We start from the raw sequence: 20651 nt of genomic DNA on the forward strand, positions 1-20651 counted from the left end.
GGGGTGGCAGCCCCAAGACCATGGCCCAGCGCATCTTGGCGCTGGCGGCCGAGGAGGGCCCCGAGCGGCTGCAGGAGGCCCTGCAGAGCCTGGGGGAGGGCGAGGTGCGCGGGTGCCCCGCGGGCTGGGCCCTGTGTGAGGGGAAGGGCGGGGGGTGCGGCGCTGAGCCCTGTCAGGCTTCTCCGCGGGTGAAGCGCAGCTCACAGCGTCCCCTTCTCTTTGCAGCTGGGCGATATGGTGACAAGGCAGGCCCTGAAGGGGAGGGAGACGGCAGCTTTGCTAAGAGGGATCTTCAAAGGTGGGTGAGCTCTGAGCGGTGCCTTGGGCGGGGGGGGGACGGGACTGTGGCCCCAGCCCCGCTGGCTGCCCGTCAGCCGCAGGGTTACAGGCTGGCTGGGTGAAGTCAGCGCTCAGCAGCACAAGGAAGTGTCACTTTTGGTAAAAAAAAACAGCCCATCACGGCTGTCACGGGGAAACTTGGCATCCAAAAATAGATATGGGGAAATAAGAAACTGCAGTAATATATTTTTAATGAACCTGTTGTAAGTGGGCTTTACTTTTGGGAGTCCTTATGTACCGTGGAGTAGAACTGAGCTGGCCAGCTGAGGCTTAATTGCTAAGCTGATTCTTCTAAACATTTTGACACTTCCTGATCTCTGTCAGCAGGTTGAGTGAGCCGCAGGGTGTGATAACAAGGTTGAGTGCTTCAGCAATTTTATCCAAGAGATTCTAATTTCCTGTGCTCTTTTTTTTTTTTTTTTTTTTTTTTTTTTGGCAGATAGATAAAATAAGGAGTTTCAGTCAGGTGACAGTTTAACTCTGCTAATTTCCTGTTGTTTAGTAACATGTTACTTGCATAAATTTTTTTCCATTCTTTGTTTTCTTTATTTTCTCATGCTTAGGCTCCCCTTGTTCCCAGCCAAGTGGTGTTCTCAGGAGGCTTCAGGTTTACAAGCACTGCATCCCACTAGTGGAGTCAGGGGACCTGCATTTGGGCAAGGTGTCTGAAATCATAGGACTGCTGATGCTGGAGGTAGAAGCTCGTTTGGGCTGGCTTTCCTGGGCTCTGCTGGGTATTGTTTTGTATGTCGATTGAGGTACTTCACTAGGCCACTGAGGAGAACGAGTTGTGTCCTTTCCCCAGACAGGACACAACAGCCCTGGCTGGTGTTGGGATTTGCTGTGTATGTAAATGTGCTTATCTCTAGATATTTAGGCTTAGACTTGAAACTCCAAACCTATAATTATATTGGCTTGATTTACTGCTCTGTTCCATAACGGAAAGTACAAAATAGAGATCTCAGGGCTGAATTCCTCTTTTAGGGGAACGTTTCACTCTAAGAAATGTTGTCCTTTGCTGGGTTTTGGTGATGGTTTGGACATCTATGTGGAGTTTTCCTATGCACTGCCTCAGGCTCTCATGTTTTTGTATCTTCTCCCAGGCTCGACATCTGCCAGGCCATGCATTGGCTGAGCTTGCCACCCTGTTTGTTGATGTTATTAAAGGTGGCAGCCTGTCTAATGGGAAATCCTTGGAATTGTTTTCCACTGTTCTCACTGCATTGGCCAGTTCGAAGGAGAGCCTGCCCTATGGGAAAGGTAACCCCTCTCAGTTCCTTCTCCCCAGACAGTCCTTCCTCTGGAATCAGCTTGTAAAAGACTTTTGCTTTTCCAGGTGAACTGAATGGAGAAGAGTTTAAGAAACAGCTGATAAATACCCTCTGCTCCAGCAAGTATGTACATCTGTGCCAGCTCTTTGTTACATGGCAAAACAGTGTGCTTCATGTTGTGCTTTGGAAAAGATACCACGATGAGCTGGATGTCACTGTCTGTGTCCTGTTCTTTCACTGCTGAATCTGTTCCCTCTGTGACAGTGCCTTCTCTGGGTGGGAAGGCAAGGGAACACCCTGTTCCCAAATCTTGTAATAGCGCTGCATGAACTGGTCTCAGGAAGTGCTTGTTTTTATTCCTTTCTTGGTATTTGTTATTGTAAGGGTTGTGGCAGTTCAGAACCATTATATGTCTGGGTGGTTAGGGTGGCAGTGGTGATTTCTGGTGGAAATCTGGCTTCTAATCTTAATATAAGAACATAACAGGGAAATGGTGACATTGAATAATTGTGTATGAGGAGGGAAGGGCTGAGGAATAATTCTGCTTGCTCATTTTTCCAACTTATTTTTGTTTTACCAGGTGGGATCCTCAGAGTGTAATACATCTTGCCAACATGTTCAGGTAATTTTTTTTCCCTTCAATACCAACACTTTCTGTGCTGTGGTCATGTCTGTGTCCTATTTCACATGTACTTTGGGGCAAGTATGAGTAGAAGGTGTGACTGTACTGGGCACAGCCCCATGGATGGTTGGTCGATGAACATCACATTGGATCCGTTTGGGTACAAAACACAACTGAGCAAGCACAGCCCAAAGACTGGGTATGGCATCATGGGTTTTATCCCATGTGTGAGTGAGCCTTGGCAAATTAACAGTAAATTAATGAACAAGCATAATGTGGAGCAGATCTGAGCACCAAAAGTTGAAGATTATCCTGGGACCATGGTAGGGATCTGTGACAACTGCTTCTGGTGAGGACTTTCCAGCTAGCCAGCAAGTGCTCCCACATTAGGACACTTTTTAGGAGTTATGGGTTCTAGTTCTGGGTTGAATCTGCTGTGGGATTCTGAAGGAAATTAGTGAAAATTATTATGCTGCATCTTTGATTCAACAGGGATATTCCACTATCGGGAGAGGAGCTGCAGTTTGTGGTGGAAAAGATCCTTAGGATGTTCTCCAAATTAGACCTTCAGGAAATTCCCCCTCTAGTCTATCAGCTGCTGCTGCTTTCTGCGAAGGTAAAAGCTCGTGGGAGCTGGCCTCCCCACAAGTATATACTATGAGAAAAAAGTATGTACAGACTGAGCTATAGACTGGATTTTGGTGGGGATTCTGGTTGTTCCCAAGCTGTGCTGTGGGGAGCAGGACACAGAAGGACAACAGTAGGGTTTTTTCTCCTCTAACTCCCTCTAGCCTGAAAAAGCTGGCTGCTCAGAAAAAGATAAAACCTTGATCTTCCTTCTGGAGAAAGAAGGAAACCTTTGGGAAATAAGGGATGAGCACAGACCTAGCAGACAGCAGAGAGGATTGCTTTTTGTGTTCTTACGTGTGGTTTGCTCACTCTCTGTGGTCTGCGCGCTGTAATAATAGCTCATGCAGTGTGGCTGTCTTCTGGGTTGTAGTCTGACTTGTACTGGAAGTGCCTCATCTCCTGTACTCTTCCTGCAACCAGAGGCTGCCAATAACATCTCTGATCTTTGACAGGATTGTCTGGCTTTTTTGCTTGCTTCATTTGTGACTGAGTCAGTGCCAAAATGATCCAGTCAAAGACAAATTATATGTGTGTTATAGGAGGTCATTTGGGTCCACTGGCCAAAATGTATTTATTGTTAGATTTAAGGTTAGGAGTTTGAAAGCCTTCCCAATTGATTATAACATAAAGGATCCTTTCTAATTAATAACAATTTCTTTTTAAAAAAAACAGAACATCTGAGAGCTTCAGCTTCTTCTCTTTGATAAGTGCAGTCAAAAGAAATAGGCAAACTAAACCAGAGTTGCTTCATCTGGAAATGAGCTGCACAGGATTCTCCCTCACCTTAGCAATTTATGGAGGGAAATTATGTGCACCATGAGACTTGTAACTGGTGTGGGAACAGAGTGTAGTTCTTTGGGATACTGCAAGCCCTGCAGTGGCTTAATATGTCCTGCCTTGTAGGGGAGTAAGAAGACTGTTTTAGAAGGAATCATCGGTTTTTTCAACCAGTTGGATAAGAGACAAAAGGAAGAACAAAGGGTTCCACAGTAAGTTGTTTCTTTGTCATCCCCTTTCTTTACTACCTGAATATTTGTAGTCACCCTGGTCTTGCCCAGGGTTCCTTCAATCTGAATCATTAAACCTTGTACAAGTATATCCTCCTTGATACATAAGAAATTATTTATGGCTTTGGATGGCTTGTTTTTTCTTCTGATAAAACTTACAGATCAGTGGACCTTGAGGTAGCCACAGTGCCTCTAGACCAGCTCCGCCATGTGGAAGGCACTGTTATTCTCCATATTGTTTCTGTTATCAACCTGGATCAGGACCTGGGTGAGGAACTAATCAAACACCTAAAGGTATACAAAGATGGAGCAGGCGCTGTTCCTGAAGATGTTGAAGCAGGGTTTTTAAAACTTAATTGATTATCTGTAGAAGGGATTTAATAATTTTTATGATCACAGTCATGTTCACTTTAACAAGTGCTATGATATATTTGAAGAGATGTGTGCCTGAACTTGGAGGACATTGCAGTTGAAGATAAGATTTCTGATCTTTGTGTCTGCCATTTTCTAGACTGAGCAACAGAAGGACCCTGGTAGAGCCCTGTGTCCCTTCAGCGTGGCTCTTCTGCTATCAGTTGCAGTAAAACACAGACTGCAAGAGCAGGTATGTGGGTGATAAGCTTGCAGAGAACTTCCAAGGGGATGTACACTCCACTCCTTGGAAAGGACAGGAAGCATGGTTAGGTCATTGTCCCATCAAAATTAGGCTTAAAATGGTTTCAGGATGCTCGTGGGGAGGCAGTTAGATCATTGGTATGCTGTAGTTTACTGAACACTATAAAAGACCTCAGGGTAATATCAGAATTTTCCAGAGTTGTGACTCCTGTGGGTTGATATTGCAGGATGAGAAGCAAAGCAATGTCTTCTTTTTCTAATGTTTTGGCTCTGTGGTGGCCACCTGAAGAGCATCTGGCAGCAAGTTACTCTCTTTGAGGCAATTAATGAAGTTGGTGTATTTGTCCTGAGAAAGAAGTGAGTTCAGATTTTTTGGCAGGCTGTACTGGAACTTGTGCTCCGGCTGGTGCTCTTACTGGAACACACCCAAGACTATACAGGTCCCATTTCAAAGATCATTTCCTCACACTCAATGATTTTATGTTCCAGATATTTGATTTCTTGAAAACATCAATCACAAGAAGCTGCAAGGACCTGCAGTTCCTTCAGGCCTCCAAGTTTCTGCAGGATTTGTTTCCTCAACAATATGATGTAACTGCTGTAATTCTGGAAGTGGTGAAAAACAGGTGAGTTCTTGCCACATGCTGCAAAACGCATTAGGCTTTGGGAGGGGGAGAGTTTCAGCCTCGTTAAATGCTCTGGGGTGCTAAATACTGCTGACCAGGTGCTGGCAAGGAACAGGGTCAAAATCCAAAGTTTTTATCCCAGTTTTATATTGGTGAATTAAAAAAAAAAAAAGGCAACAAAATGCAGCTGTATAAATCTACCCTCTCTACCTCAACTTGGCATCTGGTGGTACAAAGGACTGAAGTGATCAGGACCCTATCTGCTCCTCGCTGGTAAATCAGCTGATGGTATGAGTCATGCTGCTGGCTCTAGCTTGTGCTCTGATCAAGCGATGAGTGATAGGTTCACTGTTTTCTTTCCCCACTTGTTTAGTCCTTTAAATGTCCTGTGGGATAGCTCTGTGATCTGTCACTAGTTGTCCTTCAGCTTGATGTGAGGCATTCCTCTTCTGTCGTCCTCTCTGACTTGAAGATCTCAGGATCAGTGGGATATCTGTGCATCCTGACTGTAGCCTACTGTCACGTTCAGATCAGACCTGGGTGCACATCATTCCCTATAGCAAGGAAACCTTTTGGCTGGAAAGCAAGTCTGATGGTTGGAGAACCAGGATGTCAAGATCTGTTGTGCTGAGCACCTGTCCCTCAGCTTAAAGACAGTCACAGGGGTCGTGAGGGATTTCATCTTCCCAGGCATGATCAAGCATCTCTCACTGCTGCTTTGGACCTAGAATGACTGCAGAACTTTCTACTCATCTAAACCTTTTCTGTGACTAAGTTGTTTCTTCTGTGGTCTGTTTAATGTTTTCCTCAGTGCATTTGGCTGGGACCATGTCACTCAGGGCCTGGTGGATCTTGGCTTCAGCCTAATGGAATCATATGAACCAAAAAAGCCCTTTGGAGGAAAAGCTGCTGATACCAATTATGGCCTTTCAAGAATGCCAGCCCAGCAGGCTTGCAGACTGGGAGCGAGTATCCTGCTGGAAACGTTTAAGGTAGTGTTTGTTTTGGAGAGGGGTTTTTTGGGGTGGAGGGAACTCTGTTCTTATTCTCTCTTGGTAAATGGTGTCAAAATGTTGCCTGCTGTATCCGTCACGAGTGTTGCAAATAATACCAGATTTAGTCTTCTATTTGCCCCTGCCAAGCTGGAAGAGGCCAACCTCATAAAGACCTAATCCTAATCTGGTCCAGCTACCATGATACTTGTGTAATCACTATTACAGTTTCCAAGAAACTGCCGAGAAGGTAGAGAAATTCAGAGGCACAAAGAAAATCTGTCAGAGATGGGATTGAAACCAGCATTTTCACTGAAGTGGTAAATTTGCATCCCACAGACGATTTGACCCATTATGTTCGGAATGTACTGTTGTGCCTCTCTGATGTGCTGCTTCTGATTGGCCAGGGATGAAATCTGAATTGATCTGTGTGAATTTAGCTGAAAGAAGACTTTGGCAACCAGTCCCAGCTTTCCTGTCAGATCTGGATTTGCTTTGTATTGCACGATGCCTGTGCTGTGAGGTACAGGAATATCTTAAATTTATGTAGGTTTTGATTTTTTATTTAGGTTCTTTTCTCATTTCAGGTTCATGAGCCTATCAGAAGTGATATTCTTGAGCAGGTCCTCAACAGAGTCCTCACAAAAGCAGCATCTCCTGTCAGCCACTTCATAGGTAACAGGAAAGAGAGAAATGTGTCCTGCTCTGTGGACACTCATTCTGTAGCTTCTCAGAACAGAAGGGACCTTTAAAGGTCACCTGATCCAACCCCCTGCAATGAGCAGGGACATCTTCAACTAGATTAGGCTGCTCACAGTCCAGTCCAACCTGACTTTGAATGTTTTCAGGGATGGGGCATCTACCACCTTTCTGGACAACCTGTTTCACCACCTTCATTGTAAACAATTTCTTCCTTATCTCTATTCTAAATCTACCTTCTTTTAGTTTAAAGCCATTACCCCTTGTCCTATTGCAACAGACCCTACTAAAACATTTGTCCCCATCTTTCTTTAAGCCTCCCTTAAGTACTGAAAGGCCACAATAAGTTCTCCCTGGAGCCTTCTCTTCCCTTAGTCTGAACAACCCCAACTCTCTTAGCCTTTCTTCATAGGAGAGGTGTTCCATCTCTCTGATTTTTGTGGCCTCCTCTGGACCCACTCTAACAGGTCCATGTCTTTCCTGTGCTGAGGACCCCAGAGCTGGAAACAGCACTGCAGGTGGGCTCTCACCAGAGCAGAGCAGAGGGTTAGAATCACCTCCCTCGACCTGCTGGCTACGCTGCTTTTGGTGCAGCCCAGGACATGGTTGGCTTGCTGAAGTGACATGAAGCCAAGAAAATCTGTTCTTCCTTCCCCTCTTACAGAGGTGTCAGCTGCATCAGATTACCTTGTATACATTGCAGCCGAAAAATATGTTTGCGGGCAGTTGCCATGAAACAGCTGACACACAGAAAGTTGGTATCTGTCAGTCAGTAACTTGTGACATGTTCCTAGCCTTGCCTTCCTCCTTGTCCCTGGGCAAGTGCTGGGCAGTCGCTGGGGCTGCTGAGATGCCTATGCTGCAGGCTCTTCTCTTATCCCTCAGTGCCCTCTGGTGGGGTGAGGCCCTTCAGACGAGTTGTGAGCATTTTACACTCTGCCTGCAGCACAGATCAGATTTTCGATGCTCACCCTATTACGACCTCTCTGTGTAATGGAAGGGCTTTGATTATTCTGTAATTGTTAGCTCTACAGACATCTTTTGCTCAGACTTTTCTGGCCCCCTGGCATCAGCTGCTCCTTTTGTCCTTTTATTTTTCAGACTTGCTGTCCAATATTGTTGTATCTGCTCCTCTTGTGCTTCAGACTTCATCCTCCAAAGTCACAGAGACCTTTGACAATTTGTCCTTTCTGCCCATTGACACAGTTCAAGGGCTCCTCCGGGCAGTACAGGTAAAGCTTTGCATTTCTCCGTGAATATCCTTGCTAATTTAATTCTAGTGACAGCTCTAGGCCACAATTATATGCATGATCTAATAACCCTCCTTGTAAAATAAACCTTCATACTCTGTTGTAGGTTGTCTGAGGTAACATGGAACTGTTCTTCAACCATGGGGTTGCATGTGCCCTCTAGCAAAAAGCATGCAGTGTGCTCTGGCATGGTCCGAAACTGCTCTGTGCTGACCTTTCATCTGGAAGGTGCCCAGATGCTGCACACTGTAGAAAACTTAATTATACAGTGTTCAGTTGAACAGCTGTAGCTGTCACATTGATCTTTGATTTTTTTCCTTCCAAGCTCCATGTCAGTATTTCTCTGCCTGGGCTGAGATACTGTCCTGGTGTTAAACTTTTACCTGCTTCATCCAATCTGGAGATAATGGTTCTTTTCCCAGATGCTCACATTGTGTCCTCACTAACCCGCTAAGGTGTCTCACTGCTACGGCTCTCTGGGTTTCATTTGATATTATTTTAAAATGTTTCGGTTCTTTTACTGATGACAGTATTGGAAAGGCAGGGCCAGATGGGCCTGAGGAAGATGAGCTCATATGCCCCAAGAGCTTGGCATGCCTTAGTGCTTTTCTCTCCAAAGTGTATCTTCCTTTCTAGCCTCTGCTCAAAGTCAGCATGTCAGTGAGGGACTCCCTGATACTTGTTCTCCAAAAAGCTATCTTTTCCAGGTAAGCTGGGAAGGGGATTCTTTGAAAAGATTCATTTATGAGTTTGGAGCAGATGTGGTTTTTGTTTGTTTTGGCTAAGTGTCTTCTTGCTGTGTTCTTCCCATAACTAGATGGTGACATCTCCTACCCCTTTAGCTGTAATACAGTCGCAGCTCTGCTGAACTGAGACAAAAATCCCACCCCCCAGCTGGATGGGCTTTGGAAATTCAGAAAGCTGTTGGGAACTCTAAGTAGGCAAAATTAAAACCAATTCCAACATGTGTCTACATAGCTGAGCATATCCAAATGGCAGGGTGAGTGTGGAAGGAACCACTGATCAAAAGGCTGAGCTGCCACTTTCCCTCTGATCCCTTACAAGGTGGTAGAGAAGCAGGCTAGTTGTCTTGGTTATGCTTTGAGCAAACCATCCTGCTGTCTTCATAATGCTGTGATCGTAGACTGGATTTTGTTGGGCAGTGGCTGCCTGGCTATGAATAGAGACTTCATAATTCAGGATTATTATTCAAGGCAAGGGACATGGTCTTGGGAAAGACCCGGGGTTTCAGTGAGCAAAGCAAACACCAGCTTTTTGTGAGGAATTTTCCAACTCAGATCTGTGAGACTTTTTAATTCCAGTTTTTAAGGGGACATTTAATGCTTGGGCCTTGGCTTGGGGCTCTCCTTCAGTGTGAGCATCGCATGAACAGAAAGGAGATTGAATGTTGTGAGGGTGTAGAGCAAGGGAGTTCCCAGCAAACTGCAGAGTTCTTAACTGCTTGGGACTGTGCTGCCCTCTTGGGGAATACAGTTCCAGTGAGCCCAGTCACTCTATACTTGTGGACCCTTTTTCATTGCTGAGTTTCTCATTTACTTTTGAGCTCTTGTTTCCAGTTTTCCTTATGATTCTCTTCTCCCCCTGACTCACAGGCAGCTCGATGCTCGTAAAGCTGCGGTTGCTGGCTTTTTGCTTCTGTTAAGAAATTTTAAGGTTCTGGGCAGCTTGTCCACTTCCCAGTGCAGCCAGGTCATTGGTGCCAGTCAGGTAAGTGCTGTTCTGCAGTCCCTGGTAGGGACATATGAGAAGTCTTGTGTCTAATGTGTGCTGTTTGAAACAACTCGAGCGGAGTGTTTCCTCAGAATGGAAATAAAACTTGAGTAAGGATTAGTCTTGAAAGGAAAGCTTTGGGAAATGCAGTGTGCGAAGAGAAGCTGACCTGGGAATGTTGCTTCTCAGAGTCACTCTTTCTTACAGCACTAGTATTTGGGGAGCATTTACACGGCTCCATGTTGATGATAAAAAGCCTGGCAGCACACTAAGGACTACTTCAGTGAATGTTTAGGGGCCAGGCCCCTTATCACCTTGCTTCTGTGTTGTGATATTTGAGAATTGTAACCTGTATAACATGACTAATATTCCCTCTCAGGTCCAGGCAGATGTTCATGCCTGCTATAATTCTGCAGCTAATGAGGCCTTCTGCCTTGAAATCCTGGGCAGCCTGAGGCGATGTCTGAGCCAGCAGGCGGATGTTCGACTCATGTTATATGAGGTAAACATGGTTTCTCCAATCTCCTTTTAAACAGCCACTAGCTCTTCTGTAGTCTGGTTCTACTCTAGCCCCAGGTAAATAATGATCACATTATTGTAGAAAACAACCTATCATCTCAGTTATGTTCTTCATGGGACACATGTACCAAGGACTACATTTTTATTTTTTTTTCCCAAGCCTTCTGCTTGTTTTTATTTTGGACCTTTATAAGCCCAAAGACACACTGATGTATCTTCCTCATCCTCATGCATTGCTTAAAAGCAAAAATGCATCAAAGTCTTTCTTCCTGTGGTGTGGCCTAGGAAATGGGAAGGATGTTTGATGCCCGGTGAGGAAGAGCGTTATAACAGGCATTGGATAGATGCAGAGTTGCTGGGAGTTAATGATGGGCTCCAGAGAAAACCCTGGCTTCTCCCTGAAACTTCCTTAGAGAATGCATCAGGGATCTGTCTTTTCTCCTCTTTCTTCTGCAAGTTTCTGTAAGGGCTTGTCTATCCCTTAGATTTCTTGTGACATATGGTTTAATATAAAGAGACATTTTTGGGTGCGTATCTTAGCTCCTGAGGTAACCATGAGGTACCACCTTAAGAAAAAAACCTGTTCAGGTCAGAGACATTTCGTTTCCTTCTTGATTTAGTTGGACTGACCTTTGGTGAGCTGCAAGTTTTGGGTGTCTTCATCACTGTTGCTATAAGCCTTGTGCTTTATCCATCCACTGAGTTTTCTCGGTCTGAAGGATTTTTTGCCTCCTACAGTTTCCCCACTGGCTTGTTTTGCCTTTGAAGCAGGATTTCACAGTTTGAAGTTGGATCTAGTGCTAGTGTTAAATAGCAGTGAAAGTCACTCTGGGCTTGATGCCACTGCTGCTAGGGAGATGCAGCTTGTGAGAGGGCCCCTGTGAGGAAATTCATACTCTTTCTGATTCATACCTTCTTTCTGTGGTGCCTTTGCTTTGCCAGGTATGGGGTTTTACACTGAGCGCATTGTTACTTCCTCATGGTTCCTTGCGGTGCCAAAGGGTCATTGCTGTCTTATGACACCAACTTATTATGCATGTGGTTCATTTTCTTTGTTGTGTAAGCCAATTTGTCCTTCCTTCCTGTCTTCAGGGTTTTTATGATGTCCTTCGCAGGAACTCCCAACTGGCCAGCTCTATAATGGAAACACTTTTGTCCCAGGTAAAGTACTGCTACATGGCGTGGCTTCAGAGACTCTTAAGAATTTGGCACTGTAACCAGTATAGCAAGCAATTCAGGTTAAATATTGGGGAAATAGTTCTCTCTTACACTGGAAACATACGTATAAGTGCTGTGGCACTTCTCTAAGGAGGTGTTCAAATCCCTGCTATGTTGAGAGGGCAGACTAGGTAAACGTCTGGAGACTGGTTCGTATCCTATCACAGGGTGGAAGGGAAAGGATCTCTTGGAGCCCTCTCCAACCCTTCAGTTCTGAGATGCTGTGAGAAGTGTGAGCCTAGAGAAGTGCTTTGTGCGCTCCCTGTTCCTTAGCAGTGCACAGCAGTTACCCTCCCATACTTCCCCAAGGATGTGTGCTGACACAGTAATTATTGTTATTGCTGTCCTCCCATCGGGAGAATACCCAAGTCCCTGTAGGATCTGGGAGGATTAACTCATCCCCCAACAGTGTTGCTCATGGCAACAAGACAATCACATTTCCTCAATCCATTGGACAGGCTGTGCTTTCTTTGAGACAAGTAATTTTCTTCCCTTTAATCATCTGTAGAGTTCATGCTGACTAATTCCAGCTTTCCCATGACAGTATAGGGTCTCAGAAAGGAACATGAACGGAGCCAAGGCAGCTTTTGGGTAGCAGAAGACACTTAATGGGAACTTGGTGTAAATGTATAAAATCTTATCGCATCATTATATATGTAACTTTCTCTATTCAGTTCTGATTCTATATCAGTACTTGGAGCATATCTCTTCCTGTGGTGTGCTAAACAGCCAGTGACTGTGCTTGCACCAATTCCTCACAGATTTGTTTTAGTGCCAAGTGTAGCCTCCATAACGGTGTGCACCCTTGGGCCAGGAGGCTGGGTGCCATAACAGGGCCAAGCGAGCGATGGGCAGCAGAAGCCTTCACCCACAGTGCCACCCATTTAAAGGATGGCACTATGGGTGAAGGCAAATGATGTTGCATGTTGAGGCAACACAACAGCAAGTGGTAAGATAAACTTGTTTAGGGGAGTGATGTGTCCTGGCTGAGAGGTACATAAGCAACTCAAGAACAGATTTTAATTACTAATAGAGCAGACGATGTGGCTCGTGTACATGTACAGTTCCACTATTACAGTGCCAGTTTTTGCTCTGTAGAATGGAGTACAAAGATTATCGTGTTCTGTTTTCAAACAACCGAAGAGGCTCAGTTACCAAGTAACTGGTTATTTTTATTTCATGTTTTCTGTGACAGATAAAGAAATATTACTTGCCCCAGCCAGACCTCCTGCCTCCACTGAAACTTGAGGGATGTATTATGGCTCAAGGAGATCAAATCTTTCTGCAAGAACCACTGGTAAGAGCTATACTGGCTGGCCATAGCTGCAAGCTCATCTGTTCCATAGCATTTTAGTTGTGCTGCTACATGAGCTGAATATCTTGTGTTTCTTCAACCTCTTCTAGCCTGGAGCAATTCTTTTAATACAATAGAGCTGGGCATCTCACCCCTGTCTCAGGCTATCTATTAGAGCTCCACTGGCATACTGGTTTAGGGGACCTGTGTGAAAAATGCTCTATGAATAGTGTGGTTCTGTTATCCTCTATTGAGCTCATCTGTTGTTGTTTTGTTTTTTTTTTTCCCTCCTTTAACTTAATTCCATATAAAATAGTCGTGCAGTGTGTGTGTGTAGCAGGGGGAAGAATCTGCCCTTTGGTTTTGCTCCTTTGAAATTGTTGGAGATGAGACCTCAATGATTCATTGGATTTCCAAGGGAACAAATTCAAATTAATCATGTTGTTTTCCCCTAAGGAAGCTTCCATGCTGTGCTGCAGTAGCACACCCAGGAAGGCAGCAGACACTTCAGCTAGAGTGAGAGCCCATCTCCTTCAGCAGTTGAGGGACCTGGGTTGAGGGAGCAGTGGGAGTTAAATCTTCACATGCCATACAGGCAAGCTCAGGCAGACAACATTGAAGCTAGAACTGGGTAGCTGTGTGTAGGATTACAGACCCATCATTCTAGGAATGAGGCATATTCTTGAGACTCACGTGAACCTCTGAAGGCAGTTATGGCTCTTTGCGTCCAACTCTAATAGTCTGGCCTGTGTCCACTTCTGCCAGTGACCTCCAACTAGAAGGCTGAGTGTGATTGTGTGGCTGCTTCCTTCAGGCCCATCTGCTCTGCTGTATCCAACACTGTCTCGCCTGGTATAAGAGCACTGTGCGTCTATGCCAAGGAGCTGAGGATGACGATGAGGAGGAGGATGTGGGATTTGAGGAAAACTTTGAAGAGATGCTAGAATCTGTCACACGACGAATGATCAAGAGCGAGTTGGAAGACTTTGAACTGGTAAAATCAGATTTTCAGTTTGACTCAGTGGAAGAAGACACTTGAGTTCTTGTCAGGTTTTGAAAAGATTTTTTCACTTGTTTCTTAGGATAAATCGGCAGATTTTTCTCTGTCTTCTGGTGTCGGTGTAAAGAATAACATCTACGCCATTCAGGTGATGGGGATTTGTGAGGTCCTGATTGAGTACAATTTCAACATAGGGAATTTCAGGTAAAACATTGAATCTTACCCTCTGGCACTAGCTGTACTATACTGTGCCAAGCTCTTCAGAGTACAGCCTCATTGCAAGCACAGGGTAACAATGCAACACAGAATCAGAATGATGTTTTCTGAGTGTGAAAACAGACATTCATAGAACCTTGGGGATTGTCTTCCTTTTGAATGTCATGTGTTGTGGGAGATGGGATGTGACATTTTGTAGAAGAGCAGGTCAAGGAGGAATGGATGTATACACTGTTAGGGAGGCAGGGAGATGTCATATGTCATGGTTTTATCATTTAGAAAGTGTTGTCGTGTAATTTGGCAACTGAAGCTTCAAATGGAAGCTGTAAGACTGGATTTTCTCCATTAATGCTTTCTACTATTTCACTGCAGTAAGAACAAGTTTGAGGATATCCTAGGCCTCTTTACATGTTACAACAAACTCTCTGAAATCCTGAAGGAGAAAGCCGGAAAGAACAAATCTACCTTGGGCAACAAAACTGCACAGAGCTTCCTGTCCATGGGTTTTGTATCTACTCTGCTCACAGCTCTGTTCAGGTGAGAAGCTGTCACATCTGGCGTAGCTTTAAGGCCTATTCATAAGCTGTTTTCGTGATGTCTTCATGCTGGCTGTCTGGTGTGCTGCATACACATTATGGGCACTCTCACTGCTATACAAAGCATATATGATAGCAGCACTTGTCTAGAGAGAATCATAGTCCAGGCAGGAACCATGTCTGTGCAACTCCTGGTATTGACAAACCAGCTTTCCTGGACCTTGCTTATGACTTGTAAGACTTCAGAGAGTCTCTGCTCATCCAGTCCTGGGTCATTCCCCAGACAACAGACTCCAGTGTTTGAGCTCCAGTCCTCTATGGAACAAAGCCAGACATCAATTCAAACCAGGTCTGTTAGTGTATTAGGAAAGGCTGGTGGAACTCTACCCTCTGAGTGTTCATTACAGGCTACCAAAACAAAGGGTCTTTTCCACCCTGAATTCAGCTATTTATTTTATTTGTAGATGCCCATTTAGATTTTGATTCTCATAGGCCATCCCTGTGCTTTTTAAGTGCATCCTCAGTTCTCTGACAGTGCTCTTGATTCTTCAGGGACAACGCCCAAAGCCATGAGGAGAGCCTGGCAGTCCTGCGCTCCAGCACAGAGTTCCTGCGCTACGCTGTCAGTGTAGCTCTGCAGAAGGTGCAGCAGCTGGAGGAGACAGGACAAACTGATGGACCAGACGGACAAAATCCTGAGAAGATGTTTCAGAACCTCTGCAAAATCACGCGGTGAGTCAGTGTGGCATGTGAAGATATCAGCCCTAAAAAGCAGCAATGCGTTTTGGGGATTTTTGATTCTCAGGTAGAGTCTTGAAAGAAGAATGCAGTCCATAACTGTTTCAAACAGTTATTATTACTGGGCTGAGATCATTGCCTTTCTTTGCTCCTGAGAAATCAAGTGGAGGTGCTACAGTTTCTGTGCCAGAGTGAGCGATACAGCTCTAATAACGGTACTTGGCCTGCAAAAACCAAATGCCATCAAACTCTCATTTTCAGCCTCTTTCTGACTTTTGGTTCATCACTCATTGTCACAGAGGAGGTATGATGGTAACAGGCTGGATTCTTGAAGCCTCTGTGATACAATGAAGTTAAAATTCACTTCTAGCTACAGTATAAACCAGATTTGTTTAGGACTTTTGCAAGATGCTTGAAGACATTCATGCATCTAATCCTTTGGAAATCCAAGAATGTTAACCATGTAAATGTCTCTTGGGATCTAGGTCATATCTACATGGGGTCTTTTCAGATCCCAGTCAGCAGAGAGCACAAAATGCAAATTATCCCTGCCATGAATAATGTCCATTTTGTGTCTTGCCCCAAATAGCAGAGGCTATTTTTGTTGCAGTCATTAGGACTGCATATGAGCTACATGTTTTGCATGTTTGGACACTGAAGTAGAATAAGATCGCCTGTGCAGGTGACAGAACTAATGAGAAGAAAGGAGAGGGAACAAAAAAGGGAAGAAGTGGGCTTAGGGGAGCAGGGAAAAGATGTTTGCCTACAAATAGAAAATTCTCCTTTGGGCCAAACAATTTTGCTTTCTTCAAAGCTTTTTCACTTTGCTATGCCTGCCTTTAACTTTCTGGCATTTATATAGAGCCCTATAGTGATATCTGACACTTCACAGATTCAAACTGCCAAGAGAAAAACTCTTTTCATCTCTGACAGATTTGACACCAGTGGTCAGCGTTTGGGTAGTCTAAGACAGAAGGAAAGACGGGTGGAAGAAATGAATATATAAAGATGGACTTGAAATGGGCTTGGAAGGTCCCTTGACACTGCAGGAAAAATGCAGTAGCTGTTTTGCTGACATTGAAACAAAACCTTTTTTAAAATAGATCTCCCTCTACTCTCCTATAGGAAAAGACCTTCCAATTTAGTTATATTAAAAATATGATCCTAAGAGTAGAATCTGTGATTAGGCCTGTTCTAGTTCTTGCACTGTGCAGCCAGCTTTACTGGAGCGTGTGATGTTAACTCATCTCCCATCCCGTAGGGTTCTGCTTTGGAGGTACACTTCAATTCCCACTGTTGTTGAAGAGTCAGGGAAGAAGAAGGGAAAAAGCATTTCGCTTCTGTGCTTGGAAGGTTTGCTGCGGATTTTCAACACAGTGCAGCAGCTGTATGCTGCCAGGATCCCCCAGTTTCTACAAGCTCTGGGTAGGTGCATGGTACAATTCTGCTGTTTTCTAGCCATCGTGTGTGCCCATATGTGGGCAGTCCGGGACCCAGTGCCTGTTACCCATAACTAGAGAGAGAGGGAGGGCTCCGGTCCCTGTCTCTCAGTAACAAGGCATGCTTACTAGCATTGATTTTCACACCAGAGGCAAGTTACAGAGATATCTTTACCTGCTTTTATAGAGCTCTCAGTCTGTCAGCACAGGATAGTGGGGGTCTGATATAGCATTTGTCTATTTGAAGTTTGCCTTTAACACATTTTTGTGCTCACCACAGTTTTGCAGTCTGTATTCCTCCTCTAGCTGTAAGCTGTTGCAGTCTTTCCCACTTTTGGAAATAAATCCTGTATTCTGCTCGTGGCATTTAGCTTTTTTCTGCACCTCTCTGTCTCTGCCAGATATTACTGATGGTGACGCAGAAGAAACGGATATTAATGTCACAGAGAAAGCTGCCTTCCAGATCCGACAGTTTCAGGTAAGTACCACTGTGTGCTGCAAGTGTTCCAAAGCACTGGTAATTCTGGCAGAAAACGCTGCTGGCTCTCTCTTGCTTGACCACAGGATTGAGTATGTGATAGCAACGGTGACACTGATTCACTGGCCATTCAGAAAAGTTTCTGATCCCTAAAGAAAGCTTCTCAGGGTGCTGTGCAGAGCTGGACTGAAGTGCAATATGTTTACAGAGCTATAGGGTCCTTCAGTGCAGCATAAACTTACCTGAGTATTGTAAGAGTCACACTGAATCATGCGGGTCTCTATGTAAGCACTCATAACAAAAATCAGCACTTGCTCTTTACACAAGTCCTCTTTTTATTTTGTCGTTCTCCTTGTTGCCGATTCCTTTATCTGCTGTAGCTTCTCTTTATTTGCTTCTTAAAATGGCCCTACAACAAGCATGCACTATAGGGCTCTTGTCTTTTCTTCCCCTGATCAGAGGTCCCTGGTAAACCAGTTCAGCCGTGCTGAAGATGATTTCAGCTCCAAGGAAACACAATCACTCATCACAGTCCTCTCCACTTTGTCCAGACTCCTGGATCCGGCCTCTCAGCAGGTACTTCATGATCTTCCTGGGGTGGCAGGGATGGGTGTTGTAGCCATAGGTGTGGGAAGAAGATTATCGGATTGAGTTGACATCTGAGGGCTCTGACGTGTGTGTGTGTGTTCTGCCTTCTCCTGCAGACCAGACCTTGTCAAAGTGACATTTTTGTTACGTTATCAAGCACACTCCTGTCAAACACCTGCAAGGACAGTTAAGAATGAGTTGTCTTCCCACCCTACTCCAGCACGTTCTGATCCTGCCTTTGGGCACCTGGAGTCTGAATGACTTGTTTGCCTGAGCAGAGACTCTAACAGAGCCTAGCTGTGGTATGGCCTCCACATGGGAGTAGAGCCAAAAAAAGGCCAGCAGACTTGTGACCAGTCCAAACTGGCTGAGTGCCTAATTCCTTCCATGCAAGGAGGCATTTTCTAAAGTGCCCCAATTTTACAAACTAGGGACTGCACTAAAAGTGTGCCAGAAGTCTGGAGTCATCATTTACTTTAAATTAAATGGAGCTGTTACTCTGTCCAAGGGAATGTATAGCCATTCCCCAGTCCTGGATCTCAGTTTTTCACTTGTTAGTAGGTTAAGTGTCCCTTGTGAAACTTCACAGAGCGTGTCTGGGTGCCTTTCTGCCAGAAGGGGACTCTGCTCATCTCCCTTTGCTGTGATTCATTGTCTTGAATTTTTTTTAATCGTTAGTTTTGTGCTTCGAATTCTGTTTCAAAGCCATGATATCTTTTCTCCCCTTGCACAGTTTCTTCAATTCCTCACTTGGACAGTCAAAGTTTGCAAAGAAAATGGTCTTGGTAAGTAAGCTTTGGGGAGCATATTTAGATGTGATATATCAGGTCTGTTATTAGACCCTTTGGTGCTCTGCTGTTGTCTGTCCTGGTTTTACCTCTTTGTTCAGGTCTCATTCTGTGGCAGACTGCCATGACATTGTGGTTATTTGCATGAGTATTAGGAAAGAAACTCCATCTCTATAAATATTAGCATTGCTGAAGGAAGAGAAGCCACTTACTTGACTTTTCTCCCTTGTTATTTAGCACATCTGTTGCTCAAATCTGGATTTATACTCTAGAAAGATATTACTCTTGCCAGAGTTTGTATTGTGCTTCCTCAGTGCTTCTGGTCATCATTTTTCTGAGCTGAGGGCTCCAGTGTGCCATGCTTCCTCTTGCAGTATTATATGGGATGCCCGAAGTTGTAAACTCTGCTTTTGTAACTGTGGTATTTTGATAGGCTTTTCACCTACTGTGTATCATTTCTGGGAATGCAGACTATTAAATCCATACTGAATCTGAGACTTTCCCTCACTGGATGTCTGATGTTCCTAAACAGCTAGGGAAGCTCTGCACCTGGTAATGTGTTTTCTTTTTCCTTCCCCACAGAGGATATCGCCTGCTGCAAGGGTTTGCTGTCTCTGCTCTTCAGTCTCCATGTTCTGTACAAGAGTCCTGTCAGTTTGCTGCGTGAACTCGCACAAGACATCCACGCTTGCCTGGGAGACATAGATCAGGTATGACGCAGAAGCAGCCTAACTCTTTACCATTCAGTGCTGTCAGGGCAGAACTGAGTGCATCTCTGGTGCAAACTATATGACAGCAGCTGAAATTTTACCCACCAGAATTTGTTTTCTTCCCTCTGGCCAGGACATAGAAGTGGAGAGTCTGTCCCATTTCGCCATAGTGAATACCAAGACTGCAGCCCCTACTGTCTGTGTGAGTCAAAATAATGTGTCTGGAACAACCTGCAATGTCCAGGGCTACTCTGCTACAAGTGGCTGGTAGATTCTTGTCATGCCAAACTCCTCCAAAAACCTGTTCTGTTACTCTGTCACCTTTCTTAGCTGCTCGTTCTGGGTCAGGCAGATAAGGTACTCGAAGAGGTGGACTGGCTTATCAAGAAACTCACCAGTCTGGGATCAGACACATCAGGTAATAAAAGTGGTCCATTTCTTACTGTTACACCTTTATCAAAAACAGATGGAGAGCCAAAAGATATTTTGGGATTTTGAGGTAGCATCATCTGAGGGCTGGTTAAACTCTCCCTTGAGCTGGTTCCAAGTGAACGATGTAAGATAGAAAGTGTTGTCACAAAATCCCTCCAGTGATTGTTTCTGCTGTGCCACACTGGTGCTTTGTGTGCCAGACACAGAGGTGATCTTTAGTGCCTCCCACCTGTGTAACTGGATTCATTAGACACACATTCACTAGGTAGTCATGTCTCTCTTCTAGAAGACTCTTCTCAGGCATCAAACCAAACCCAGGCTCTGGAGAAAGGTGTAATTCTGCAGTTGGGAACTCTACTGACAGTTTATCATGAGTTGGTACAGACAGCACTCCCTGCAGGGAGCTGTGTGGACACGCTGCTGAGGAGCCTCAGCAAGACATACGCAATTCTCACCTCCCTCATCAAACATGTGAGTGCTGCTCTGCTGACAGTGGGCTGGCTGGGATCTAAAAACTCTTTTTCCCCATCTGCTACAGCAAGCCCACAGTGACCCCTGGCAGCAGCTCTGCTCAGGACCACGCTGTTGATCTCTTGCAGGAATGGATCCTTATTCTGTTGGCTTTCATGCCCTTAATTTTGTGACCTTTCTGCAACAGTGCTAATTGTACCCGTAAAGGAAAGCTTTTCTCGGGCTGAATTTAGCTGCGCGTGGCTCAGAGTGGCTCTTTCCCGCGTATTTTGTCGGTTCCTCTGCCACAACGGACGGCACTAGCGGTGTTCTCGCAGCGCTCAGCAGTCCTCCCCTTACCACTCATTCCCATCTAAGGCTTGAAGCATCGGACCTGGGGAAACTGTGCCATAAAAACAGGACAGTGCAGCTAGTTTAGACAAGGTGGTGAATCCCCTTAGCT

The 20651-nt window shown here is 44.9% G+C and overlaps 1 protein-coding gene across 1 annotated transcript in view; it reads left to right on the plus strand.

The window, feature by feature from the left end:
* Positions 1 to 20: 20 nt before the first annotated feature.
* FANCI (FA complementation group I) overlaps positions 21 to 20651 on the plus strand; it is a 24501-nt gene continuing 3870 nt past the window's right edge. Inside the window, exons 1-31 of the mRNA XM_026856269.1 lie at positions 21 to 104; positions 226 to 298; positions 903 to 1033; positions 1443 to 1599; positions 1676 to 1733; positions 2191 to 2232; positions 2725 to 2848; positions 3766 to 3851; positions 4031 to 4163; positions 4381 to 4473; positions 4974 to 5110; positions 5922 to 6102; positions 6690 to 6777; positions 7903 to 8033; positions 8688 to 8758; positions 9665 to 9779; positions 10162 to 10284; positions 11394 to 11462; positions 12715 to 12816; positions 13628 to 13807; positions 13896 to 14017; positions 14402 to 14566; positions 15118 to 15297; positions 16565 to 16728; positions 17144 to 17220; positions 17680 to 17796; positions 18542 to 18593; positions 19179 to 19306; positions 19440 to 19508; positions 19637 to 19724; positions 20025 to 20209. Coding sequence (XP_026712070.1) covers positions 21 to 104; positions 226 to 298; positions 903 to 1033; positions 1443 to 1599; positions 1676 to 1733; positions 2191 to 2232; positions 2725 to 2848; positions 3766 to 3851; positions 4031 to 4163; positions 4381 to 4473; positions 4974 to 5110; positions 5922 to 6102; positions 6690 to 6777; positions 7903 to 8033; positions 8688 to 8758; positions 9665 to 9779; positions 10162 to 10284; positions 11394 to 11462; positions 12715 to 12816; positions 13628 to 13807; positions 13896 to 14017; positions 14402 to 14566; positions 15118 to 15297; positions 16565 to 16728; positions 17144 to 17220; positions 17680 to 17796; positions 18542 to 18593; positions 19179 to 19306; positions 19440 to 19508; positions 19637 to 19724; positions 20025 to 20209 — 3525 coding nt within the window. The remainder of the gene's footprint in view (positions 105 to 225; positions 299 to 902; positions 1034 to 1442; positions 1600 to 1675; positions 1734 to 2190; positions 2233 to 2724; positions 2849 to 3765; positions 3852 to 4030; positions 4164 to 4380; positions 4474 to 4973; positions 5111 to 5921; positions 6103 to 6689; positions 6778 to 7902; positions 8034 to 8687; positions 8759 to 9664; positions 9780 to 10161; positions 10285 to 11393; positions 11463 to 12714; positions 12817 to 13627; positions 13808 to 13895; positions 14018 to 14401; positions 14567 to 15117; positions 15298 to 16564; positions 16729 to 17143; positions 17221 to 17679; positions 17797 to 18541; positions 18594 to 19178; positions 19307 to 19439; positions 19509 to 19636; positions 19725 to 20024; positions 20210 to 20651) is intronic.

The sequence above is a fragment of the Athene cunicularia genome (genome assembly GCF_003259725.1).
Source record: "Athene cunicularia isolate RWA chromosome 10 unlocalized genomic scaffold, athCun1 chr10_part1, whole genome shotgun sequence".
Classification (NCBI taxonomy): Eukaryota; Metazoa; Chordata; class Aves; order Strigiformes; family Strigidae; genus Athene; species Athene cunicularia.